We start from the raw sequence: 26,240 nt of genomic DNA, 5'->3' as shown, positions 1-26,240 counted from the left end.
CAATTTTTTTCTGCAGGCCTTCGCTGAAGTACTGAAACAGTAAACATAGCCCTCAACTTTATTTGTGGAATGTTGGAAGAAATGTCCATCTGGCTTCAGTTCCAAGTGGGGAAAAATACACTGGAAACATGGAGGCTGCTTGGAAAGATGGTTTAATGGTGGTCAGGATCACATGGCTTGAGTTCCTGAACAGAAAAGGGGCATGGTGCTGTGCACACCCTGGCTTTATGCTCTCTCTAAGCTTTGAACTTCCCGGGGCACAGGAAGAGTGTCCTGATTGGTTGTCAGACTCCGTGGGGGTCTTAGCTAGCCTTGCTGGCTGATGTAATCTTCCCAGGTGTCATGTGGTGAGTTTCTGTTGCTAGATGGGTCCTATTGTGTTGCAGATGATGGCCCATTGACAAAGGAATGAGTGAGCTTGGCTGAGGCCTTAATGGCCCCCATTGACAAAGGTGGAGGGGGAAGGCAGGGAGCTGCAGGGAGCTGCTTTCTCCTTAAAGCATGTTTTCAATTTCTCATCCAGGGAAATATAATATTCTGCCCTTTTTAATATTTCCTAAGATATTTCATTCTTCTAGGAGGTGGGTGGGTGCTAACTTCCTACAGGAAGAAAAATAATATTACTCATGTACTATTTAAACTGCATTCTGAAATGACCTCCACTATTATTTTAGGGAAGTGGGGATATTTTTACACTATTCCACTTAATCACATTCTTACATCTGTATTTACTTTTAGATACTATAGCTTATTTTTCCTTTATTGTAGTGTACAAAAATAATGAGAGATACCAAATAATGAGAGAGCTTGTGGCTTTAGATAGTTTCTCAATTTTTCACAGAATATTTTGTCAATTTCAATCATTTTCTCCATATTCCTAGTGAAATAAGCAATCTGATTGCCCAATTGTTAGTCAGTTTCAATTATTTCAGGCTCATGAGAGTATATAGTGATGGCAGGATCTGCAATCCTCTCTCTGACACTATTTCTGCTTTAGAATTTTTCCATATCTTCATTTATTTCATATTATTTTTAATACAATAGTGGATAAAGGCCAAAAATGGGGCAATAATCAGCTATCCTAAGTGTAGGAGAAACTTCTTCCCATTATTACAGAGATAAAACGTGATCGATATAGGAGAGAAATGAGATAGACACAAAGTTACGTTTAAGGAGTATATGCTCTTCACCCCTCCCCCTTTTTTTACAACTGTGGAGCAACTGGCACTGAGTAAAGTTTGCTGTTGGATGCTAGAACTTGAAAGTTTGTGATAGGTTAACCATTAGGAGTATAGTTATAGAATTTTTAAGCTGATTGAGGACCAAATTCCTTTGTGTACAGGTTTACATTTTCCTTGTTTTCTGTCATGAACATTTTTTTCCCTCCCATGTATATCTCCATATGATATAGCCTTTACAAAACCAAAACTCTCTGGTCTTCAATGTGGAGTTTTCTTAGTGATGATGCCATTAGCAACTGTGTTCTCATGATACCATCTTTGTAATGTAAATAATGTGCTAAATATTTTCTTTCCAAAATCCAAAAGGCTTCTATTTGGAGGCATCGGCCAGGCAACTCAGTTTCAGACAGTTCCCTGGAACCAGTAGCATTGATGCCTCTTCCACATACCATGCATTTTAGTTTGCAGCCACTATTTTCTATTCTCCACAGGACATAGGGGGTGAGTACATGGTACACTAAATGCTCACGTGGCTTAACAGAAAAGGGATCCTCCCAGTGCCCTGCTTGCATCTGACTCCTGAGTTGAGTTTGAAAATCATGCGTTCATTTCACCACTCCTAGGGAGGAGCAAATGGGACAGGCAGGTAGTGATCAGATATGTTTACTGCCAAGCCATATGGCTAAGTGTGTCATTTGAAAAAGCCATGGTATCACTGTTATACATTAGCATTAATAAAGCCATGTTTTATATTTTGGATTATTTTTTTAAAAACTTTTGATAGCTATGTGTTCATCTGAACAGAAAGTTGAACTACAAATAATTATTAAAAATAACAACTGCTACAATGTCCTACCTGTCAATGACTACTTCAGCTTCAACCACAACAATGCATGAGCATACAATAGATACAAACTTAAAGTGAACTGCTCCAAACTCGATTGCACAAAATATGACTTCAGCAACAGTTGTTAATGCCTGGAATGCACTACCAGACTCTGTGGTCTCATCCTAAAACCCCCAAAACTTTAACCTAAGGCTGTTGATCTCACCCCATTCCTAAGAGGACTGTAAGGAGCGTGCATAAGAGCACCAGCGTGCCTACTGTCCCTGTCCTAATGTTCCCTTTAATTGTATTCACTTTATGTATTCAATTCATGCTTATATATATTATCTAATATGTACTCGATAAAATAAACAAACAAACAAGCAAGCAAACAAACAAACAAACAAACAAACAAACAAATAAACTAGGTGAAGATTGAGTGATTATTGGGGAAGTCAAAGTGTGAGGACCATCCAGTGCAGGAAGAAACTCATCAGAAGATATTTTGGCAAAAGTTTCCAAAGGTCAAGAAAAAAAGTCTCTTTTTGTAGTACTTGGATGAAAATGGGCCTCTGGTGGCTCAACAGACTAATGCAGTCTGTTATTAACAGACTGCTGCTTGCAATTATTGCAGGTTCAAGTCCGACCAGGCCCAAGGTTGACTCAGCCTTCCATCCTTTATAAGGTAGGTAAAATGAAGACCCAGATTGTTGGGGGCAATAAGTTGACTTTGTATATAATATACAAATGGATGAAGACTATTGCTTGACATAGTGTAAGCCGCCCTGAGTCTTCGGAGAAGGGCAGGATATAAATGCAAATAATAATAAAAAAAACCATTATAGTTATCTCTCGAGTTTTTCAAAAAAGAGAAATAATGGACAATTATTAGCCTAAACCATATTAATATTTAACTATTACAGATTCAAAGCATTATTTTCTTATAATTTTTTTCAATGTAACTTCTTAGGCAAGCTTAATATTAAAAGGTATGGTATGATTTTTAGAATACTCTCAGCTATGGATATTAGGTATTTCTGTACAAAGCCACTAGGTGTCATAATTTTCTTTAGCTCATTTCACACTGTTAAGTTCTAACCAGCAACTCTGGATAATTAACAGTTCACTTAAATTCAATGAAATAAATTATAAATATACAAGGCTGTTATCAGGGTTTTTCTTATTTTTCCTTGTTTGCTCATATAACATTACCACATTTATTAATATAACTGGCAGGCTTATACAACACACAGAGCTAAAACAACAGAGGATGGTTTCATTTAATATTTAAGCTACTATAAAGCAGACCATTTCTTACTTAAATGCAGTATATTATATAAATACCTTTTTGAAAGGAAAATAGATAGATAGATAGATAGATAGATAGATAGATAGATAGATAGATAGATAGATAGATAGATATAGACGGACAGATTGATTCATTTATGGCATTTTTACTCTACTCATCAGTTTAAAAAAATCCTGAAACAACATTTTCAATGAATTAAAAAAAGGACTATCCAAAAATAGTTCTTGCCTTCATGCTTCCCAGCTATTTTTTCAGGACATATTAAGTTAAAACATTAAATAGATACATGCATGACACCATTTTACCCTCCATGTACTGGATTTTAATTAATCAGTGAGACTTACGATGCTATCAGAATTCAAAATGCCCATCCCTGGAGGATAAATTGATGGGATCCAGTGGAATGCATGAAAGTAAAAATAAAAATGAATGAATGACATGGGATGAGACTGAAGTTTAGAATGCTAGAAGGAGTATTTTAAAGATTTGAGAGTGTGAAGAATGGAATTGAAATAAATGTGATAAATATTAGTGTCCAAGAAAAGACTGATGGAAATATTCATAAACACTATGAGAATGTGGAAAAAATGATAAGGCTGTAGGGAAGAGGGTGTAAGTGATCTTTAAGCATTAAAATATGGATGTGGCTTACTTATTGGAATGGTTGTTGAACTTGTTTAACAGGTTTGTGAAGACTGCATTTCTACCCAGAACTGTGATTGAAAGGATACAAGATATGGCAAAGACCAAAATGTGCAAGTTTATACCAAGCAGAGAGTGTGCAGTGTCTCTTGGCAGACACTGAGAAATGTATTAAAATGAAAAAGAAAGTTAATTGTGTGTTCATTGATTCAAAAAAAGGATGTGACAAAATGAATAATTTTGAATTATAGAATGTTTTACATGAATTTGGAGTTGAAGATTGATGAATGTGGTAAAAATAGTGTAGGATGAAAGTCAAGCATATATAAGAGTAAATGGAAGGAAGACAATCTTGTATGATGTGCCTTTCTTTGTTAAATGATAGGTGTATAAGGAATGTTTGCGATGACATTAGATGATTGGGAAATCAATATATATGAATTTTGTATGCAAATGATACTATGTTGTTGGCTAAGAAGCAGAATATTTGTATTTTCTTTATCAAATTTGGACACCGCCAATGTCACTAGGTAAGTGATTCTGGGTAATCACAAACCATAAAAATATATTTAAAAAACAGAATTAAAAAATAGAATTAAAGTGTGAAATAAAATAAGAAAAAAATTTAGCAGGCAAGTTAAAAGACGGAAGGAGCAACCTCAAGCCACCAATCAACCCCAGGTTGACCACTCTTGTCCCATGTGCCACTCTTCAGGTCTAACAATGGGGGCCAACTTCATCTCTGGGGGTAAAATGTTCCATAGGGCAGGAGCAACATCAGAGAAGGCTCTTTTCCTAGACCTAGACCCTGCCAGACAAAAGTCTTTAATTGACAGGGTCCATAACATACCCTTTCTCCCTGACTGGTGGGACAGGTTGGTGTAATTGGGACAAAACAGTTCCTCAAGTAACCTAGTCCCATGCCATGTAGGATTTTAAAGATAATATAACACCTCTCCTGCGCAGGCTGCACTGGCTTCCGGTGGTCTTTCAGGTGCAATTCAAGGTGTTAGTTACCACCTTCAAAGCGCTCCATGGCATAGGACCGGGTTACTTACGAGGCCGCCTGCTGCTACCGGCGACCTCCCATCGACCAGTGTGCTCCCATAGGGAGGTTCTCCTCAGGGTGCCGTTGGCCAGTCAATGTTGGCTGGTGGCGCCCAGGGGGAGGGCCTTCTCTGTGGGGGCACCAACCCTCTGGAACAAGTTACCACCAGATATCCGTCAACTCCCTGATCTTTGGACCTTTCGACGCGAGCTGAAAACATTTTTGTTTCACCATGCAGGACTGGCCTAGTGGGGTTTTAATAAGGGGTTTTATTGGTTTTAAGTTCTTCAACCAACTCTAAATTTTCCTTTTAAACTGGTCCTAAAAATTGTACTGTCTTTACTTTGGCTGTAAACCGCCCTGAGTCCTTTGGGAGAAGGGCGGTATAGAAATTGAAACAATAAATAAATAAATAAATAAATAATACCCAACACCCTGAATTTGATACAGAAGCAAACTGAGACACAATGCAACTCACACAGCAGAGATGTTACATGCATCCAAACCAGCTTGTGCAGCCACATTCTGCACCAGCTGTGACTTCTGGATACTCTTCAAGGATAGCAATGGAGACCATATTGCACAATCCATAGGCGTGATGACAGAGCATGAGTGACTGAGAGGAATGCCTCTTGATCCAGGAAGGGGCACAATTGGCACACAATAAAAAATGTCTTCTAAGACCTCACATGAGTTCCAACTATCAACCGTTTAGACCCAGCAAAAGAAATTTATTCTCATTTGTCCTGTATTCTTGATTAAGGCCTTGCTCAGAATTGAATTTGTTCTTCATAGTGCCCTGAGTTTTGGACCCAACTATATATTTTCTCATGCTTGGATTTGTTTGGGCCAAATTGTATTACTTAACCAAGCATATAAAATATAGGAAGTAAGGTATAGCAGCCTTGGACTATGGAATGCCAAGCGGCTTTCGAAAAGCTTAAATGGCTTTTTGTGGCAGAGCCAACCCTTAAACACCCGAACCCTGAGAAACTTTATTTATAATACAAGCTGATGCAAGTGATGTGGCAGTGGGGGCTGTCCTGTCCTGTCCTGCTCCAAAGAAATGGGGACGGGACGGTTCAACCCTGTCCCGAAACTTCCTGGAAATCGATTGACAGTGAAAGATGTTGGGCAGTGTGGGAAAAGGAAGGGTATGCTGTTTGATGGGCACTTCGGTCTTTGATGCAGTTCCTAGAAGGCAGTAAGATTCCATTTGAAGTGTGGACTGACCCATGTTCAACTGCTGTTCACATGGAACCCTTCTCCACTTCGCCCTTCAAAGTTCTCATTTGAATATTTGCTACTGCCACCAAGATCTGAACCAGTGGCTCCACCCATGCCCGTACCCAGGGCTTCAAGGCTCACTGCAGTGGCCCTCCTACTCCTTGCCAATCTTGACAAATCAAATATTGATGTAAATAGTATCTAATTTATTTTGTTTTTATTTTTGTATGCTCATCCCTTAAAATCCCAATATTGTTATCTGAACAAAAATATTACAAGTATTTAAACTTTTAAAAGCCTGGGAAAATAGGTTTTGATTACTGCTCAAAATATTTAAAAATACGGGCCATGTTAGTCTCCTGTGGAGAGCAATGTTATTCTCACAGAGAATTCCCACAATGTTTAATAAACCAAAAGAACATATTAAAATATGAAGTTTTGTGAATGTTCTGTTTTCAGTTTCAGAAAAAACACGTAAATATCAACAGTCCCTAAATAAAGATTATCTGGCTTCCACAGTGTCCATTTAAGCCTTACATTAATGGAAAAAGGTTACAAAGCTACCTTTCAATTTTCATAGTATAAATGTAGATAAATATAATTAGTTACTTTCATAGAAAAATATTATTTTCATTACATATGACCAGATGAGATAATATTATTGTCATTCCATGCACAATAGTATGTCACACATATTCAATGTAAGAACACAGGTTTTGCTTTGTTTTTAAAAAAGGGTGGTTGGTGAATGATGAAATCTGGTTAGAGGAGTTTATCATCCTTCTCAGCAGTTTCTTTTTCTAACTTGTTTATGACTTCTCTACATATATATACATATGCCTTCTTGCATCCTCTTTTCTTTTCCTGAGTATTTCACAAATATTTTCAATGAACGAACAACAATATAATGGGTAAAAATACAGCTAGTCCTTGAGTTATGACTGTAATTGAGCAGTTGTATTTTAGGAAGTTTTTTTAAGGCCTTCTTTAAGCAAACACTGCAGTTGTTAAGCAAACCTGTCATTTGCTATCGTGTGGTTTTGCCGAAAACAAGAAGTAAGTGCTGGTTTTTGGCCATCTCCACTTCAATCATACATACATTCATACATTTACACTCACAGGCATCCAGGCTGACTTTGCAGCTGCCTTTGACAACTGAGCCACACCCTGGAGTTTTCAAGGACACACAGGTGGCCAGAGGCACTCTCATCCCACTAAGGCCCTTAGCTTACAAAAACAAATGCTAAAACAGAGTGGAAAAGGGAGGAAAGGTGATAAAAAAACGGCATACAGATGAAGACGATCTCTGGAGACTGACAGTTATCACAAGCAGGCAAGGGGACTATCATTCAGCTGCCAGAATCACAAACTATTTGCAGCAGCATATCTTGATGGAAGTCCTTCCTTGAGCTTGGAGCTTTGCCAAGAGTTGTGTAATAACTGGAAAAAGAGCAACCATACTGAGACTGTATCACATCCTAACTAGTGTAAGAAGATTTGGAGAAAGACAACAGTTTCTCTGTCTATACAACAGTGTATAGACTTTGAGCCTTGTTTGAACTGAATACAGAAATACTGAGCATAAAAGACTGACATTAAAAACATGTTTATGTGGTAACATCACCTTGCCAAACCTAAAAGGGTGGAGCTGACCTAGAACAATAGCCTATTGTTAGAGAAGTTGTGTGCTGCAATAAAGCATTGTGTACAGATTTGCTATGCTGTGGTTGTGCAGTCCTTGGAAAGCAAAGAACCTTTATACAACACAATCCCCTTGTTAATCTTAGAAAAAAGTAAATTAAATGAAAGAAAGTTCCAATTGTATGAATAAGTCTGTGAGAGAGAGGAGGAGAGAGGGAATGTGTGTGCACGAACAGCAGGTCTATGAGAAAAGAAGGGAAGAATGTTGTCAATTCTTTGCTTCTAGTTTAGGAGATAAATAGTATTCATCCATTAGTCTTAAATTCAGGACACTTTGACCACTTGCTTTCCCCCCCTTGCTTTTTCATATGCAGACTAGTTCCTAATCTAGCCACTTTGGAGACCTAGTTATTTAACAGCTAGGAGAAAGTTCCTTTCCTTGATTTTCATGGTATTATTCCCACTTATAGCCATATATGAATTTAAAACAAAGTCTACATATTGTTTCAGTTCTTTATTTTTTATTAGATCTCTTTTTAAATATTGGAGATACTTGGAGATTAGATTAGATATCTTCTTTATGAAGTTGAAAAAACAAAATTATTCAAAACCAGGGGTTCTAAATACATAACTAAATAGAATACAAGCAAGCATTATAATACCAGGACAAACAAGTCAGGTTGTGATAATTGAACTTAATTGATGCTTTTAGATGATGCAGCATTACAACTAGTTTACATATCATACTAAAGAATTAGGTGTACTTCCTTTTCTTTGAAAATATCTTTCAAAGATATTTTAACAATGATTATGCACCATCAAGTCAATGTCTTAGCAACCACATAGATTTTCTCTAGGATAATCTGTCCCAACCTAGTCCTTCATATCTTTCAATAATACACCATATCTGAATCCATCCATTTTGCTGGTGGTCTTTTCTTTCTCCTTCCACCTTCCTCAGTTTTATAGACTTCTCAAGGGAGCCAAAATTTGATAACTTGAGTCTGGTCATTTGTGCCTCGAGAGAGAACATCGATTTTTCTACTTTTATTTATTTATTATTTTTATTTATTAATCACATTTATATACCACCCTATCTCCTGAAGGACTCAGGGCGGTTCAGAGGCAAGTAAAAACATATAAATACAAATTAAAATAACAATTAAAAAACTTATTCTAAAAGGCCGAATTATTAAAAAGCAGTATAAATAATAAAACCCATTAAAAACCAATATAAATTTAAAATTTAAAATCTAATCCAGTCCTGCGCGGATGAATAAATGTGTTTTAAGCTCGCGACGGAAGGTTTGGAGGTCTGGAAGTTGACGGAGTCCTGGGGGGAGTTCGTTCCAGAGGGTGGGAGCCCCCACAGAGAAGGCCCTTCCCCTGGGTGTCGCCAGACGACACTGCCTAGCTGACGGCACCCTGAGGAGTCCCTCTCTGTGAGAGCACACGGGTCGGTGAGAGGTATTCGGTAGCAGTAGGCGGTCCCGTACATGAATTTGTTCATTCATTCATTCATTCATTCATTCATTCATTCATTCTTTCATTTATTTATTCAATTTTTATACCGCCCTTCTCCCAAAGGACTCAGGGTGGTTTACAGCCAAATAAAACAACATAAACATAAACAAATTAAAAACATATTAAAAAACTGATTATAAAATGGCCAAATAGGATTAAAACTAAGATAAAACCATCATAAAACCCCCACTTAAAAATTTCATCAGGCTAGCCCCGCATGGTGAAATAAAAAGGTCTTGAGCTCGTGTTTAAAAGACCGGAGGTTGGGGAGTTGACGCAACCCCGGAGGCAACTCATTCCAAAGGGCAGGAGCCCCCACAGAGAAGGCCCTCCCCCTGGGGGCCGCCAGTCGACATTGTTTGACTGACAGCACCCTGAGGAGGCCCTCCCTACGGGAGCGCATAGGCCGATGGGAGGCTATAGGTGGCAGTAGGCGGTCCCGTAAGTAACCCGGTCCTGTGCCATGGAGCACTTTAAAGGTGATAACCAACACCTTGAATTGCACCTGGAAGACCACCGGCAGCCAGTGCAGGCTGCACAGGAGAGATGTTATATGGGAGCATCGTGGTGCCTCTTCTATTACCCGCGCAGCCGCATTCTGGACCAGTTGGAACCTCCTGGTGCTCTTCAAGGGGAGCCCCATGTAGAGAGCATTGCAGTAGTCCAGGCGGAAAGTGACAAGGGCATGAGTGACGGTGCGTAGGGAATCCCGGTCAAGGAAGGGCAAATCAGGCGCACCTGATAAAAAGCTCCCCTGGTGACGGCCGTCATATGTTCTTCTAAAGACAGCTGATCGTCCAGGAGAACGCCTAAGTTGCGAACCCTCCCCCTGGGGGCCAATGATTCGCCCCCAACAATCAGCAATGGAATAAGCTGGCTATACCAGGATGCCGGCATCCACAGCCACTCTGTCTTGGACGGGTTGAGCTGAAACTTGTTCTTCCCCATCCAGACCCGCACGGCCTCCAGACACCGGGACATCACTTTGACGGCTTCATTGGGGTGGTTAGGGGTGGAAATTTATAGCTGAGTTCATCAGCGTACAGATGGTATTCCACCCCAAAACCACGGATAATCTCACCCAGCGGCTTCATATAGATGTTGAACAGGAGAGGCGAGAGAACCGACCCCTGCGGTACCCCGCATATGAGGTGCCTTGAGGTCGATCTTTTCTTGTCTAGCCATGAGCAGGGGGTTAGATTAGAATACCTTCAAGTCCCTTCCAACTCTGTTATTCTGAGGAATCTTCTCCAACATCAAAATTGAAAGAATTAATACTGTTCCTATCCTGCTTCTTCAAGTCCATATTTCATTTCCAGAAAATTGTCAATACTGTTGCCCGCATGAACTGACTTTTGTAGATATAGACACCGCAGCATGACTGAGGGGAAGAATCCTGTCTAGAAAGCTAAAATGTCCCAAACTCTTTCAGTGACATGGTGCAAATACGGTATAGTGCAATGTGACTTGTGATACACATAGCAACTCTCTGAATATATTTTAATTTGTGCCTATGATATCAATGACATCATAACTTACAATCTCTTATCTTACAATAGAAGTAATGTGATACCTAGTATCTTGCTGATACTAAATAAACATCATTAAATTAAAAAAGGAAAGTAGCACAAATAATCAATTAAATAGAAAGCTACTTTGGTGAGGATGTCATATCCAACAATAAATGGAATATTTTTTAAAATAGTAATGGATGCACTATTCATTGTATACCTATAAGAAAATTGTTGTGATATGCCTATATATTATATGTTATTGTGATTAAAGTACAGATAAAGCTTATTGAATCAGCTAATGTGATACAAGACATAGTCTTATATTTATAGTGTTCCAAATCCAAAGAAAAATCTCTTTTATGATGTAGACAACACACAATGGCTGTAATTGCTATCCACAATAAAAGATTGGTGGAAATGAGAAAGACAATTGCACTCCATTGAGATTGAAAGTATTATTTATGGTTGTTTGCTTTTGGGTAAGTGTTTGATTCCTGGCAACTGCCTGGACTAGTCCCTGAAGTTCTATTAAGGAGACTGCAAGTACCTCACATTTTATAAAGTGGGATTAGACAAAGCACAGTGAATAACACCTATATCTTGTAAAAATGTATTACAATTTTTGCTGAACAGAAATAATATAATCCAATTTTAAAATCCTCTTCAAAAGGCCATATTTAGTTTTATTATATGAAAAAAACTATAGGAAGAGATATAAGGAAAGACTATCCTAAATATACAATAGAAAAAATATTGTGATTGCGGGCTTATCAAATATAATAATATCACTTTTCCCAAAAAATAAGTGCATCTCCTGCTACAAACATTTTGCTCACCCCAGCTATATACCTGGGTTTTTAGGTTTTATGATTCTATGATGACAGGGTACACACCATATTCTAAACTAAAATTAAGCAAGCAGCATTCTGTCTTAACATGATAAGTGAACCAAGCCACTATAGTTAGTAAACAGTGTTTAGTGTTGTTTGAATCTGTGCATATTCTAGAAATCTGAAAGTATTTAATTTTTAAAATATTAAGTATTAGTAAAATATTTATCACGATTAAAGCAAACCAATCTTGAAATAATGTATGATCCAGACAGGCTAATTTTAGCTATATTTTGTTTAGGCATAGGCATTTCTTCACCAGTGGTTTGGTCCACTTTATGAGATCAATACAAACTAGACCAATCCCAATGTCTGTTTCAGAAGCTGCTCTGCTGTACTTTCCTAGAAAATACTACAAACCAGGGGTGTCAAACTCGCGGCCTGCAAGCCAGATGCGTCACGTGCTGGTCACGCCCACACCCGATTTAGTGAAGGGGAAAAAAGTTGTGATATGTCACGTGACAATGTGAGTTTGACACCCCTGCTGTAGATAGTCAATTTCTCTCTTGATGGACAGCCTTGCCTTGTGTCAACTTCTGGAGCTTCAGACATTCGTTAGTGCCTCTTTCTCCCCCACCTCACCCCACCCCCAGGATTTCAGCATTATATTCCTATCTTAATATTGGTTAGAACTGATAATCTGCTGATTCACCCAAACATACATCCCACAGCCATTGCAGCAACAGTCAACATTGGGTAGAGGTATTCAGGAAACTAGCAGATGACAAAATTGCTGATATACTATTTTTTTACCTTCACAATTTACCTGGGGTCTTAAACATAAAGAAATGATAGCAAAGCAGTTTGGAAGCCTTTGGAAAAAACTTTCACTGGTATTTGTTATAAATAAAAACTTTCCTTGCATAACATCTCATTATAGCCCTTCTCAGCCACGAAATTTGTGCAAATACATATACTGGAATGCATGAGAGGAGAGAGTCCTAGTCCTGTTTTGTTTTGTTTCCCCTTTTTCTATGGGATAAAAGTGACACTGGAGCAGGAGACTGATTGGATTAATTTCCTTTCATGAAGTTTCAAACTGCTTTGTAGGGAATTAAAGTGTGGAAATGCTGGTGATGTGGCAGTGCTTGTAGTATTTGGAAATTAGAACAACTAGGATTACACAAGAATTTAAAGGCATTTTGTCAGTGTTCCTTTTTTATTCTTTTTTAATAGATCATTTCTGGAATGGAGAAAGCATGGGAATGTGGTAGGAAAATACAAAAGAGTTACAAATAGGAGGCATTCCTGTCTACACATCTTGTACAATTCTGAATTTTTGGCCAGGCATGGTAGTTCAAGTGTCATTTAGCAGCTCACATAGCAGAACACGTTTACTATATATTCTGTGGAATTCACATATTGACATCTTTTATATTCTTACTTTTCACTCAATAAACTGTCAGCAAATCATTAATTCTTTGTCAGATAGGATATGTTTTATGTGGATAATGACCATGAACTGGATAATGCCTGAAATATTATTATAATAATATCTAATTATTCTTTCTTGTATACACTATTGTATCACATATGAAATTGTTTAATATTTTACTGCATTTTTCAGGTGCAGTGGCATTTTTAAAATATAAACAAATTAATAAAGAAGCTATCAATGGCAACTTATTATATGTGATCATTCATTAACTGAGTTTTTATATGTCCAGTATTGGAAAATATATCCCTCTCAATACTAGTTGCAAGGAAATACATAAGAGGTTGTGCATATATTCATGGTCTACTGTAAACTTCCAAAGGCATTCAGTCAATCTCAGCAAAGAAAGAAGGGTAGATTGACTACCGATTCTTCCAGAGAGGAGTACAAACCTAATAATGGGTACCCACAATAAGTCATATCTGATTGTGATTATTACTGAATTATTCCTGTATCCATGGTGTTCTATTCCCCGATGAGGAAACACCATTTTAAGCAGAAATTGTCTCTCTAGAAGCTATAGCATAGGGCCACATTGAATTTTAAGGAGTTCTCACAGGAGGTTGGTTACCAGAATGAGCCTAATTTTTATAACTGTATTATAAGGGACACTTAGTTTGACATTTTTTCCCAGGGCCTCCTATAACTTTACTGTGATGGGATGATGATATGGGACCAACATAAAGAGTAGTATTTAAATCAGCCTAAGGAGCTTGAAAGGCAAATGAGGTTTTGTCACATAAATGCTAGCAATTTTCTCTGTGTGTGTTTGTGTTTAAGAAGTATTTTTTAGGTGCAATACTCAGGAACAGGTTGATATTCTGAATAATTGGCAGTTAAGTGAGTACCGATTGGCTCATGGTTCTCTGTGCTCAGTTACAGGCCTGAAAAGGCAAGTACTAACTAGCTTTAATTTTAGTGTGCCCTGTATACTTAAAAAGAGTAAACATTCCCATGCTCTAAGCCTCTCAGTGTTTACAATCAAACTAACCTGGATCAGCCTGGCTTGAAATGGAATCAGAGAACTTGGAAGACAGGAAGGCTGGTTCCAGAGTACCATAATATGATCTAGCATTGCTTGTCCTACCATGGCCGACAGGACAAACTGAACAAGTCAACCTGATGAATAAAAACATACATGCAGTTTCTTATTCCCCACTGTGGTTAAAAAGCATACTTTAGGCAAATTGTATTAAGTAAATCTAGAATGAGTTTCATTTATATTTATTGAATTTATATCCTTCCTCTTTCCCCTAGGAACTCAAGGCCAAATCTTCCACAACTGGCAACTTTTGAATTTACACAACGCAGTGCTAGGTAAGCTTTTTACCCTATTTAATGAACAGACAAGATGGTAGGGGGTGACAGTAGCACAAAATACGGTAGTTTCTGCGGTGGTGGTGGATATAGTAGTACTATGACTGTAACTTCGTTCCTTACGATTTATACTGACATTGTTTCCTGATTGCTTGGTTGTGGCCTGTGACTATCATTAAGTGTTATATCATTAAGTGTTAAATTTGTACCCTATGACTATCATTAAGTGTTGTAAGTGTTGTACCTTGATGAAGGCATCTTTTCTTTTGTGTTGTAGGAATTTAGCACCCACCCCCCTCCTAGAAGAATGAAATATTTTAGAAAATACTTAAAAGGCAGAATATATTTCCCTGGATGAGAAATGGAGAAACATGTTTTAAAGACAAAGCAGCTCCCTGCAACTTCCTGCCACCCCCCACCTTTGCTAATGGGCCATCATCTGCATCATAATAGAACCCATCTAGAACTGAAACTCACCACATGGCACCTGGGAAGATTACATCAGCCAGCAAGGCTAGCTAAGACTCCCCCACCCCCTGGGAGTCTGACAACCAATCAGGATACTCTTTCTATGCCCCAGAAAGTTCAAAGCTCAGAAAAAGCATAAAACCAGGGAGCACACAGGATCTCAGCCTTTTTCTGTTCAGGATCTCAAGCCATGTGATCCTGACCACCATTAAACCATCTTTCCAAGCAGTCTCCATGTTTCCAGTGTCTTTGTCCCCACTTGGAACTGAACCCAGATGGATATTTCTTCCAACAGTGTACACTGAGAGCATATGCACCAAGACAAATTCTTGGCCAATCACACTTGGCCAATAAAAAATTCTATTCTATTCTATTCTATTCTATTCTATTCTATTCTATTCTGCTTTAGTGCAGGGCTGTCAAACTCATGGCCAGTTTAGCGAAGGGGAAAAAAGTCCTGATATGTCACATGACACCACTATGACAATTTGAGTTTGACACCCTTACTTTAATATGTCATGTAAACTGTCCTATTATAGAACTGTTTAATTTTTAAAGAGAAAGTAAACATAACTGAGGCTACTTATTTGCCCTACAAAAGGTCCATATTAAGCTTTTACCAATGTGTTTTTAATACTGTATTTTCTTATCTCAAGGTTATAATTTTCCTCCAATACCACACCCTGATTTTTTTCACTTTTGAAAATAAATGGAAAAAGTTTTCTACGGCTATGCCAGGCTTGATAGAGCTTGTCACATCTAACCTACCAAATGAGTAGCTCTGTTTTGAACTACGGATGGTAATAAGGGGGGGAAAGTTTTTCTCCGGCTACTTCGGAGAAACTATATAACCCGCATTCTTTTACAAATATCCCCGCACATCATCTCGATATTTATTTACAAAATACAAAAAAGAAGCCATCGATGCCATTTTAAGAGCGGAGCCATGTCAGTCTGCGGTAGTTAAAAACAAAGGAGTTGGTATCTTAAAAGAAAATATACTTAAGGCTACGAAGCCACGGGACTTTTTTTTTTTATTGCTCAGGAAGAGATTTTAAGTCGGACCTGGATAACATAGAAGGACGTTCAAAATTTGAAAGCACACAGCCCCACAGAAAAAGAATATTTTTTGTTTTTGTTTTAGAAAGAGGTCCAAGTGAGCGTACCGTTTATTGGTATTTCTACCTGCAGCCTTTCCCTACTCCCTATATGGACATCTGAAGCGAATCATCACCAGGAAGTCCCCTCCCCCACCCCCGGCAGGTGTTGTGACAAAAGCCCCCTGAGTCGGGGGTCTGCGCCCGCCCAGGGGGTGGTGCTGTCGAGACCGTCCCGAGCTCCTCCGCAGCCATACCCCGAAGCCTACCCCAGGCGGCGGCGGCGGAAGTGAGTGAAGGGGCAGTATAGGAATTTCCTGTGACGTCCCGGCCCAGACTCCATTAGGCTGCAGCTAGGCAGAAGAGCCTCAAACCGACCAGCTAGTGGAGAGGAGAGGGTTGTGTGCCTGGGGCTGCCAGGCGGGGGCTGTTTCGGGCCGCGTTCTCTGGCGGGACCGTAGAAAGGGTAGCAGCTCCTGCTGCTGTCTAAGAGCCGCGGGGAGAGGAAGAGCTCCCCCGTTCCTTACCCCGCCACCTCCCCATCCCACCCTACCCCCTCCTCCCCTTCCTCACTCCCCTCCCCCCCGGCTTCCCACCACGGCCGCTCTCGGCGAGGAAACTCTGGCCTCCGCTTCCTCCTCCTCCGACTCGGACACCGGCGGAGCCTCCCCGCCACCGCGGAAGAAAGCGCGGGCTTCCCCGGCGGCGGCGGCGGAGGGAGCAGGAGAGCCCGGGGCTTCCGCGGGCAGAGCAGGCCTCACCTCGTCTTCATCCCCCTCGCTCTCCTGCGGGCTTGCCCCCCCGGCTGCCACCCCCCTCAGAGCCAGCGGCAGCGCCATGCAGGCCAACGGAGCAGGAGGGGGTCAGCAGCAACAGCCGCCGCCGCCGCCGTCGTCGTCGTCACAGGGTCCGGATCTGGGCTGCCTCAACGCCCAAAACGGCGAGGCCTCGTCGGGATTGACCACTGGAGAGCAGCTAGCTCACGCCAATGGCTTGCTGCCGTCGGCCAACAACGGCGACGGCGGTGGCGGCTCGAGTGTCAATAATGGGGTCTCGGCCCCCGGCGGCTCCGCGCTTGAGATGGGGGGAGGCAGCGGCGTCGGCGTCGGCAGCAGTGCCCTGAAGAAGAAGAAGAGACTTTCGCAATCCGATGAGGACGTGATCCGGCTCATCGGGCAGCACCTCCACGGTTTGGGCCTCAAGTAAGTGGGGCGAGTAGGTGTTGCGATCATCCCGCCTCCCAAATAATGCGTAGACTTTAAACCTGAGGAATGTGTGTGTGTGTGTGTGTGTGTGTGTTGGGGGAGGGAGGGAGGGAGGGAGGGAGATCGTCCGGAGGATGACTTTGCCCACCATGTACTTTCCAGCCCCCTTCCTTGGCTGGCCTTTTTTTGGGGGGGGGAGGGAGAGGGAGATTTCGAGAGTAGACGGATGATATTCCTCTTGCTAATATCTGTTTTTGTAGGAAGCAACATCGGATGATTGTTTGGCGAGAATATGGATCTAGGTTTGTGTTGATGAGAACAATAACTCTGACAGACTTGTTTATTTTAAACATCAATTATATACCTAAGGGGGAGAAGGTCAACGTTTTGTATGTTGATCTATTCTTCTCCAATGGGGAGATTTTTTTGTTCACATTAGTATGTTATGGTTTAATAACCGACAGAAATGTGAGGGATAAATAAAAACAGTGGATGAGTTGAAGGCAGTGAGACAACAGGCCTATTTTTCAGGCCTAGTCCAATGTGAACTTCATTTTAAGAGGTAGAATTTCTGTGAGGCCCAACAGCACATTATTGAAAGACAAATAAATTACAGAGGTTATATTAGTAAACTAGCATTTTGAATATAACGCTATGATTTTTTTTAAGATAGATCTAATACAGAAGCATTTTAGATTACAGCAAAACATCCCTACACATCTAGATAGACCTTCTATAGTTTTAAATTAACATTTTAAACGTAGATTGATAGTATTAAAATTGAACTTGAATATACCTGTGTCTAACCCCCTTGGAATGTTCTTAAAATTAATGTCAAATATATGACTCTTATGTAGCTTGCAGCACTGCAGTGCTTTGAGCTGAGTAATAGGCATGCACTGGAATGGGGGAAGGTGAAAAGCAAATAAACATGGTACATCAGTAGTTTGGATTACTAAAACAAACCTGAGAGTTGTGTATTATAATAGTAGCTAGTTTAATTTTAATAATATGCATATTATATAATATATCCTTGGAAAACTAAGGTCTTCATAAGGTGAGAACTTGAACCACTGCAGGAATAGATTGATATTAACTTAGAATACAGAATAAAAATGGGATATTTTATTCTTGCTATAAACCTGACTGTCAGGTTTATAGCAAGAGGCAAACCTTTGATTGTTTTAGTTTTAACACAAGGTAAACAGTATTGTTCATTTTAAATAATTGGGAAAGTAAGAATATAGGTTTATGGATTATTAAGTAAACAATTTCCTGACAGAAAATATTTCTTTATCATGAAAATAATAGAAAAATATGTCATATTTGCTAGAATTTATTGAGAAAGCCCAGGTAATTTTTATCATATTTTTAAAACATGTTGTATTAAGGCTACACTGGATGGCTTATCTATAAGGGTAAGAATAAAGACTGGTCAACTTTTTAAGAACACTATGCCTCTCTCTCACAGCCAGACTGTTGATCTTCTCATGCAAGAGTCAGGATGTCGTTTAGAACACCCTTCTGCCACCAAATTCCGCAATCATGTCATGGAAGGAGAATGGGATAAGGTAATAAAAGAGGCATAAGGTTGCCTAATTGTAACAATGATTGCAACCTTATGCACAGTATCTTAAAAGTAAAGCCAATCTGTTCATTATAATGAGGCTTAATTCTGAGTAAAAAATAAATAAATCTAGGTTATTAATTTATAGATAATATAGTATATTTCACCAACTTTGGTTTACCTTTTTTATTTCTCTTAATTGTTCTTAACATTGCATTTTCTAGGCTGAGAACGACCTGAATGAACTGAAGCCATTGGTGCACTCGTCTAATGCAATTGTGGTAAGAGAGGCTTTTCAACAAATTCTAGATATAAAGAATATACTTTAATAGTTTACATTGAGATGTGCATGCTTAGTTATATATGTATGTCAAGAGCAATATATTTTTCAATTTTCAATTAAAAAATGAAAAAGCTTATGCTTTGTATGCAAACTTTGAATATTCTGATGTAACAATATAGCTAAAATACATATATCATTGAGATTTGCTTAACTTGCAGCTAGGTACAGTTTTTACTTTTTACTTTCTAGTGAAATCATTGGTTTGGTTTGTGAAGTTTAGAGGCATGGTTACTGTACAGGGTTGGCATATTTGCAGTTACCTAGAATGTCATTTTGCTTTTCACTTAATAAAGCAATAAAATGACAATTTTAGTGATAACTAAGGGCTATATATGTCTCAATTATGTAATTAACAGCATATTAAAGAGACACTAAAGTATTTCTACTCCTTCTCATTTCTTGGTATGTTTTTTGTTTTGGGCTTACATTTGATAAAAGTGCGGCATATTTTCCTCTGATTCAAGTGGAAAATAGCCCTGTTTCTAAAAACAGAGGAATTTATTGATGTCTGCTTAGCTTTCTTGAGGTTTCTCTGTTATCAAAAGGATACTTTTCCTGTTCTTTGCACCCTCCCACTTCATGAAGGAAGTGGTGTGCAAAACAGATGTTTTGCTACATTTATTCTTCACTGTGAAAGTATATATTGTACTCAGTCTGAAGGCTAATCAAGTTAAATCTTTTCTTGCAAGCAAGTACTTTAGTATATGCTTTCCTATGAATAGGTAGATGATAATGTAAATTTAGTATACAAAAAAGCATAAGTACTGTACTGAAAAGTAAAGAGGTCATCTAAGACCTAATATGAAAAAATGTCAAAATATACCTTTTGTAGAACACTGTTTTTTGTAAAAGTTAAAACAGTTCTTTATGGATTACTATAGTTCCGTGTGCCTTTGGCGTTTAGTCATGTCGGCCACATGACCATGTGTCGGGAACGACCAGCACATATGTGCAGGGGGAACCTTTACCTTTACCTTTTATCCTTTCACTGTTTTGAACATCACCTTGTTTAAGTATACACAGGGTAATTTGCTAATGGTATATTGAGTTATGCTCGAATTGCCTTCTATTGTAAATGGAATAAAACATTCTTAAGGTTCTTGTGTAGATGAAATTACTATATTTAAAATATTTTCATATAGGAATTCCAATAATTTATAGTAAGAAAAATCTTTCATTCTTTTCATATTGGTGTGTAAAATCCATTCAATTCATAACTAACTAAAATTGGAATCTGGAGGTATCTTTAGAATTTTTCTTCAGTGCCCTTCAGTTGATTTATAAGAATAGAAACAGCAATATTTCCTCTCATCTTCATACCCAAATTGCTATATTGTGTGAGATGGGAAAACTCAAACTCATGTCCCTTTAATGATTTTCCTGAATGTATTAATTTGATTTATTTTGCTTATATTATGTTATACTCTGAAACATGTTGCAGGAAAGTAGCTCAGTGACTTGTGAAGTACTGCTTTATGGGAAGTAATAACCTGTTTTGTTAAAGGAATTCAATGAACTTTAAAAAAAACACATTTGCAAGAATCTTTGTTTGGGCAACTAATTCTAAATTTTGGTTTAGGCAAGTATCTATTAGGAGAATAGTTGATTCTTTAACCTTGGAACTAATTTTTGGAGACCCTATATGACTTAAGAGATGGAAATAAAGCGATGGAAGATTTCCTTGATGTGTGGTGGTTGTGTAAAATTGAAATTTTGGATATTGTTTATATTGGATTACGTTATGGCCAGTCTAAAATAAATTTTTGTATCTGCTAATTGAAAGGTAGTATTTTTTTGTAAAGCTATATTTAGAAGGGTATCCTTCCTTTCATCTAATCCTTAAGATTAAAGACAAATATACAGTACATGCTTCCCCTTCATGAAAAACCATGCTTATCTCATCCTATTTGCCCATATCAAAAACCAAGAGAAAAAAAATTCATAATAATTTTGAAAGATGTTTATACCTGAATTTTGATGGATTTGTCAGGAAAAAAATTCTGCACATGGGCTAGTTATTTCCAAAATCTCCTACATATGCATCCGTATTCCCAAAATTTATGTTGCTAAGCAAGAAGTGGTTTAATGAGTTTTGCGCCATTTTATGACCTTTCTTATCATAGTTGTTAAGTGAATTACTGCAGTTATTAAGTTAGCAACATGGTTGGCTTCCCCATTGATTTTGTTTGTCAGAAGGTTGCCAAAAGATAATCATACTGCAGCCATTATAAATACATGCTAGTTTCCAAGCATCTGAATTCTGATCACATACCAAAGGAATACTGCACTGGTCATAAGTGTGAAAACTGGTCATAAGTCACTTTTTTCAGTGCCATTGTAATTTTAAATGATCACTAAACAAATGGTTCCAAGTTGAGGACTACCTATATAAAGCTGTAATAGCTGTAGTCTGTTGATATTTTGGATCTTTATAAGAGTTTCCAGATAAACTATGTTGAACTCAGATTGTTTGATGTTGCACATCCTAATCTTCGAAATGTTTAGAAGCAAGACTTCCTGCTTCTAATTACTAGATACAAAATTAAAGGTTTATAATGAATTCTGAATTTTATCAGTTTTACTAGGCTCTCGACTCTTTTTCTTCTCATTTCATTTCAAATAATGGTCATAGAACTGAAGGTGGATATTTAACTATCAAGACAACCAATACTCATTATAGAAGTCTAAGTTAAGGTATCCCATATAGTTAGTTTGTCCAGTGTTTGAATGCATTTAGTAAAAGTTAATGTATCAATTATAATCTTACATGAATTCATTTTTGTGTGGTTTCCTAGCATTTTGTTTCATAAGAGCATTGAAGAATTAGGGATGTGCAAAATGCTTCAAAGTTGAACCACTTTGAATTTAAAAAGTCAGATTTCAAGTGTGAAATGGCTATTGTGAGTATAGAAGCTGTTACGGAAATGTTCTGTGTTTAAACCACTGTTACGGACACAGGATATTTCTTAAGCAGTTAAATACCCCAGTTTTCCATCCAAAATGGTGCTTTGAATTTGAAATAATTTAAGTTGAAAACTTTTACACATTTTGAAGAAACGGCCAAATAAAACCACATCATGTTAATAGCATTGACAACCAGGGTTCCTCAAGGCAATCCACAAGTAATGCATGCTATCATCATAATTACTCTTGACATTGTTCTGTATTTATTATTTATATCTATTATTTAGTTTATTGCCAAGTCAATGTTTTTAATCCTGATCTAACAAGAGCACTTTTAGGACTGTAGAACTTACATTGGTTGAATGAAGGAGCACAATGATGAACTTCAGTGACAACTATAGTTTGAAAGTCATACATAAAATAGGTATGCTTCTAGAGAAAATGAGTTTCTACACATGCCTCCCTTTAGTGGTTAGGTGTATTTCGTAAATATATCCAGCTGGCAGCTCTTCAAAATTTTATTCACAAATTGCCATCAACATAAGCTATTTCTTAATATAGCACTCCAAACAATCCTTTAATATCTGCCATTAGACTTCTTGTGGGAGAGTTGATTTGGTTTCCCTGCATTTTTTAGAGCAGCTGCTTCAAAAGTATTGTTTTGCCAATTCATTTGTCTTTGTTTCAGGAGTATATAAGTCTTTTGCCAAGAAATATGTAAAATCAGTTCTTTGTTGTATGTTGAGATCCTTTTAAGTTGTTTATCTTGGATACATTTGCAGTATGAATAATAATAAGGCTGGTAAGCATTTGAAATTAGTCGTAGTGCTGATATTTGTAAATATATAGCAGTGTTTGCATTTTCTGATATATCAGATATTTTATAGGAAAGATTGTTCTACGAGTACATGTCCCATATTAAAGAATTATTGTGAGTATTGCCTAACACTGTGATGGCGAACCTCTGGCACATGTGCCACAGGAGGCACATGGAGCCATATCTTCGGGCACACGAGCCATTGCCCTAGCTCAGATTCAGCGTGCATGCTTGCGCCAGCCAGCTGATTTTCAGCTGGCCCCGCCCACGGCTCCCCTCCCAGAAGTCTCCATTTTGGATGCCAGGTAAGTACAGGGCTTGTGCGGAGACTCTGGGAGGCAGTTTCTAGCCTCCGGGGCGTGGTGGTGGTGGGGAAGGCCGTTTTCGCCTTCCCCGGCCTCCAGAAAAGCTTCTGGAACCTGGGGAGGGCGAATACCGGGCTCACTGGAAGTCAAGAAACGGGCCATTTCTAGCCTCCGGGGGGGTGGGGTGGGGAAGGCCATTTTCACCCTCCAGAGGCTTCAGGTAGGCCTGCTAGGCCCAAAACAGGGCTCGGGGGAGTCATATGCATCTGTGGGGGGGTGGAGGTGGGTCGTGTGTGCATGCATGGGGGGGCAGGGCATGGGGGGGTCATTGAACACTTTTGGCATGCGACGGCAAAAAGATTAGCCATTACTGGCCTAACATATTCATCAATTTATTTTCTGTAAATGCTGTAATGGATTGAGTGTCTGCTGGTTGAAGTGATTGAACCATATTAATGAAACATTATCAGTTATATAGAAAAGGTTCAGTATGTTTTGTATTAGTAGTTAATTGCTGTTTTTATTACTGTGCGATGGGAGTTTATTTTTATGGCTGTATGTGACATGCTAGATCTTGCAGCATATGTGATATTAATTTACCAACTGTTTCTTTAGCAGTACAGAATATGTTTTCTTATAAAAATAGAACAGTAAGAATATGTATTAAGCTACTAAAATATTTTTGTTCAGCTATGCAAATTCCAAAGTCAAATGACTACCCTGTGACGGGGAAAAAGCATGATGACATGCTAATCTAAAATATATACATGTTACCTTCAGCATCTTCAAAGCAGGAGCAGTTCTAATTAATGAAGCTTCAATTCAACATCTAAGCTTTGCAAGCAAGGCAAGCACATAAAATACAAACCTAATTTCAATTAGAGGAACTTTATACTTACGAAATTATATATTTCATAAATAATAAAACAAAAATATTAACATTGAGGGTCCTTTAATGTTTACTTTCATGATTACATTTTAGCTAAATAAAAAGTACTCTCAGGACTCGAAACATATTTCTCAAATCATCAGAATTGTGAGTCAGTGTTCTGGTCACATCTGGTTTATATGGAAACTCTTCCTTATTGTATCCTATTGTATCTTTCTTGCACAAATCTCTTTTGTCACCTCATTCTTTAAGTGATTCATTTATTTTTATACTTTTAAAGTATGATCAGTTACCAGATCTGTAAACTTTTATTTCTACAAGCAGAACATATCAGTTATATTTATGATTATCTCTTAGAACTATGTCAGCTTTTTAAAAACCTAAGGGAAAAAATTTAAAACTTATTTTTAAAAAAATATTTTTAAAGTAAACTTTTTTACTATCTTGTAGATAAGAAATTATAATTCCATAAATTATTCTAAACCCACCATTAATTTTTCAGATGTACCAATTTGGGCAATTGAAATAATTTTAAAAGGCATTTATGTTTTAGGACAGTATTCTATAAAATGTGGTAGGGAGAGAAATGACTTATAAATAAACACGGTACAAATATGTTCAGGGTCTGTTATAGATGTGAGAGAAGCAGGACAGAAGTCCCTTGTCAAATATAATTTGTTCTAGTTGTTCATTCGCATGTGCATCATAGCAATTGCTTTTTATATTTCATAATAGCATTTTAACTTGTGGAATGTGCCTCCTTAGTAAGCACTGGAGAGATTGTTGGAAAGAGCACAATTCTTCCAGATACTTTATCAATTTTAAATACGTAGATGAAAGGGTTTCACATTGTGAAAAAGATTTGTAAGTGAAAATTTATTTTCCTTCTCTTTATATATGGTTGTAAGATATATTAGTGAGGTATGCAGTCTCAAATAATTAGCAGATTCTGAAATGGAACAATATCTTTTTCCCATTATTTTAGCTATATTAGTGAGATCTGCAATCTCAAATAATTAACAGATTCTGAAATGGAATAATATCTTCTTTTCCATTATTTACGAGACGGAGAATATTAGTGTAGATGTTTCATTATGTAAATGTTTGTGAAACTATGAGTAATATATTTAATTGTAATTTTAAAATGTCTTGTAAGCTGCCCTGGAAAGGCTTTGTTATGAAGGGTGGTGTTCACATTTTAAATAAACAAACATGTTGGCCTACTTCTTGCATAACAGCATGATGTTTTTTGTTTGCTTTTGGCTTAGAATAACGTGAACAAACTTATTATTGTTTAGCATGATGTACAAATCAGTTTACTATAATTTTTTCAAAAAACCGAAGATAAAAAATTCTAGGTTAGTGGTGTCAAAAAAAGTAACCTTTTAAAAAAAAATCATTTACTTTGGACTTAGTTTAATAGCTTTATCATATAAATGAAAGTTAAAACCCTATAATTTACATTAATGCAAATTTAAATGAATGGTGTAACCTTTCCTGACATTTAAAAATAGGTGATAGAAATCTATAGGGAGCCTACACAATGAAAAAATGGCATGCACACAATGCTACCATATTTCTTACTTCAAGGTTCTCCAGTGTTTTGTTTGGAAATTTGAGATAATGGTATATGGAGTATACACCAGCCAGATACAGCCAGTTAAAAAAGCACTTCTATAATGATACCTTTTTCCTTGTAGGCCCCTATTTCTCATTAGGACCCCCCCCCCCCGTATTTTTATATATTTGCTTATTTTTGTCCTTGCTCTAGGCTGATGAGCACATTTCCAAGGAAAGCCATACATAGCCACCATTATTTTATTTTCTAAAAAACCAAATGGGTCTCATTTGGCACCCAAAGACTTTCTCTTAAAAAATTGATGGTGTTGGACACTGAGGCTGTGTAGCATGGCAGCTTCCCATTTTTAATAATATTTGTTTTAATTGGTAAAATAGGCAAGGCAAGGGCCTGCTGGGTACCAAACAAGTTGTCTGTATTTACATTTGCACATCTGAGTACCATTTTAGGAATCTAAATTAAATAAGTCTTTTAATTTGAGTTGCGGAATACTTTCCCAGAATATAATAAAA

At 37.9% G+C, this 26,240-nt stretch overlaps 2 protein-coding genes across 2 annotated transcripts in view; one reads left to right on the top strand and one right to left on the bottom strand.

Annotated features, from left to right (window-relative positions):
* Nucleotides 1-14,549, bottom strand: part of CNIH3 (cornichon family AMPA receptor auxiliary protein 3) — a 170,462-nt gene extending 155,913 nt beyond the window's left edge. Inside the window, exon 1 of the mRNA XM_058165506.1 lies at nt 14,229-14,549. Within this exon, the coding sequence (XP_058021489.1) occupies nt 14,229-14,327 (99 nt within the window). The 5' untranslated portion in view covers nt 14,328-14,549. The remainder of the gene's footprint in view (nt 1-14,228) is intronic.
* A 1,964-nt stretch (nt 14,550-16,513) lies between these two features.
* WDR26 (WD repeat domain 26) overlaps nt 16,514-26,240 on the top strand; it is a 38,391-nt gene continuing 28,664 nt past the window's right edge. Inside the window, exons 1-3 of the mRNA XM_058165511.1 lie at nt 16,514-17,321; nt 18,796-18,895; nt 19,116-19,172. Of these exons, the coding sequence (XP_058021494.1) occupies nt 16,957-17,321; nt 18,796-18,895; nt 19,116-19,172 (522 nt within the window). The 5' untranslated portion in view covers nt 16,514-16,956. The remainder of the gene's footprint in view (nt 17,322-18,795; nt 18,896-19,115; nt 19,173-26,240) is intronic.

Source organism: Ahaetulla prasina, chromosome 1 (genome assembly GCF_028640845.1).
Source record: "Ahaetulla prasina isolate Xishuangbanna chromosome 1, ASM2864084v1, whole genome shotgun sequence".
NCBI classification, from domain to species: Eukaryota; Metazoa; Chordata; class Lepidosauria; order Squamata; family Colubridae; genus Ahaetulla; species Ahaetulla prasina.
Note: the sequence above shows the minus strand (reverse complement) of the source record. Positions and strands in the feature narration are given on the sequence as shown.